Source organism: Limulus polyphemus, unplaced genomic scaffold, assembly GCF_000517525.1.
Source record: "Limulus polyphemus unplaced genomic scaffold, Limulus_polyphemus-2.1.2 Scaffold1743, whole genome shotgun sequence".
NCBI classification, from domain to species: Eukaryota; Metazoa; Arthropoda; class Merostomata; order Xiphosura; family Limulidae; genus Limulus; species Limulus polyphemus.
Window position 1 is genome coordinate 143,754 of NW_013667353.1, and position 1,619 is coordinate 145,372.

A 1,619-nucleotide genomic window follows, 5' to 3' on the forward strand; every position below is an offset into this window, starting at 1 on the left:
TTTAACTGTATAAGTTATGTACACTTGTAAATATAAATTTAATTCAAAGAAACATCGATATTAAAAAATATATATAATAATAAATCCTTCACAATATAGTGTCACTAAAGAGTTTTAAAAATATTCTTTTTATGCATTTGAGATAGTTTCATCAAGTACTATGCTGATGTACTTTATACATATATATATTTTACAGTGCCACCTAAGGTATCTCAGATCCATGTTTTTGCATCAACAAATCAAACACTGCTGTTTGGTTGGAAAAGACCTACCCATGATAATGGTGCCGAGATAACACACTATATTCTACAGCTACAGCACAAAGGAAAACTTGTTGCTGATGGAATTTTAAATGGAACATCTAGAGTCAAGGATAACCATACTGATGGTACTTTGAAAAACCCTCGTAGCAATTACATGTATTTATTTGGTAGCCTGGTCCCAGGTGAAATGTATGCATTTCGGGTAAGGTTATGAATTGGTAAATTTTTGATTATTGTTGCATATTTTTTCTTATTCAAATGCATTTTTATGCATATTTGTTAACTTCTTTAAATTATCAGGAACTGTTTATATGGCTTTTTTTCGTTGTCATTTAACTGTTCATAAAAAACTTTTTGAATAAACATCGTCTTAGTTTCTCTCGCATACAGTTTAAAGTGTATATATAAGTAGATTTCGTTCAACCTTACAATAGTAGAATTAATAGAGACTTTTCGCCGCCATTTTGTTTTTATAAAAGATAAGTAAATAGTTAAGGCCAAAGTTTGTGATAATCCACACACAAACTGACATCACTCTATATTACATCATGATGCGACATTTCTGATTGTCATTCACATGTCTATTTCAAAGAGGTAACTTATTTTTACTGTTTTGTTCATATCTCCAATGCTGGAAAGATCTTAAAAGTAATAAGCAAAAACACCACAGCAAGATTCAAAATAACAATACAATGGTAGAACTTGTGAATAAAGAGTAACATTCGCTCGTCTAATCAGTACGAAGAAACTAACTAGTCAAGTCAGTGGACACTTAGGGTAAGATGATGCATTTGAGCAATGAGTGGGCATAGCTAAAAGAGGGAAGATGCACCTTTCATTAAAGGAGTAATCTTGATCCTTATAGCCTAAAACAAGTTGGAATATTAAAGAATAATTTTATCGTTGATAAAAATGGCCCGGCATGGCCAGGTGGTTAGGGCACTCGACTCGCAATTGGAGGGTTCGAATCCCCGTCCCACCAAACATGCTCGCCGTTTCAGCCGTGGGGGCGTTATAATGTAACGGTCAATTCCACTATTCGTTGGTAAAAGAGTAGACCAAGGGTTGGCGGTGGGTGGTGATGACTAGCTGCCTTCCCTCTAGTCTTACACTGCAAAATTAGGAACGGCTTGTGCAGATAGCCCTCGTGTAGCTTTGCGCGAAATTCAAAACAAACAAACAAACTTTGATAAAAATACCATATTGATCATTTCCTATATCTAGTATTATATCAATACTTATAAACAATATTGTACTAAATAGCTTTACCAAGCTAATGTTGGCCACCACCAGTGGTTATTTCACTTAATAAATGGAAAATTTAGCTTGTAAAATGGTTCCTGAATAAGATGTCCA

At 34.0% G+C, this 1,619-nt stretch overlaps 1 protein-coding gene across 1 annotated transcript in view; it reads left to right on the top strand.

Moving 5' to 3' along the window:
* LOC106464789 (tyrosine-protein phosphatase 69D-like) overlaps positions 1-1,619 on the top strand; it is a gene marked incomplete at its 5' end in the record, with an annotated part of 195,354 nt that overhangs the window by 119,084 nt on the left and 74,651 nt on the right. The window contains one exon of the mRNA XM_013924947.2: positions 197-465. Coding sequence (XP_013780401.2) covers positions 197-465 — 269 coding nt within the window. The remainder of the gene's footprint in view (positions 1-196; positions 466-1,619) is intronic.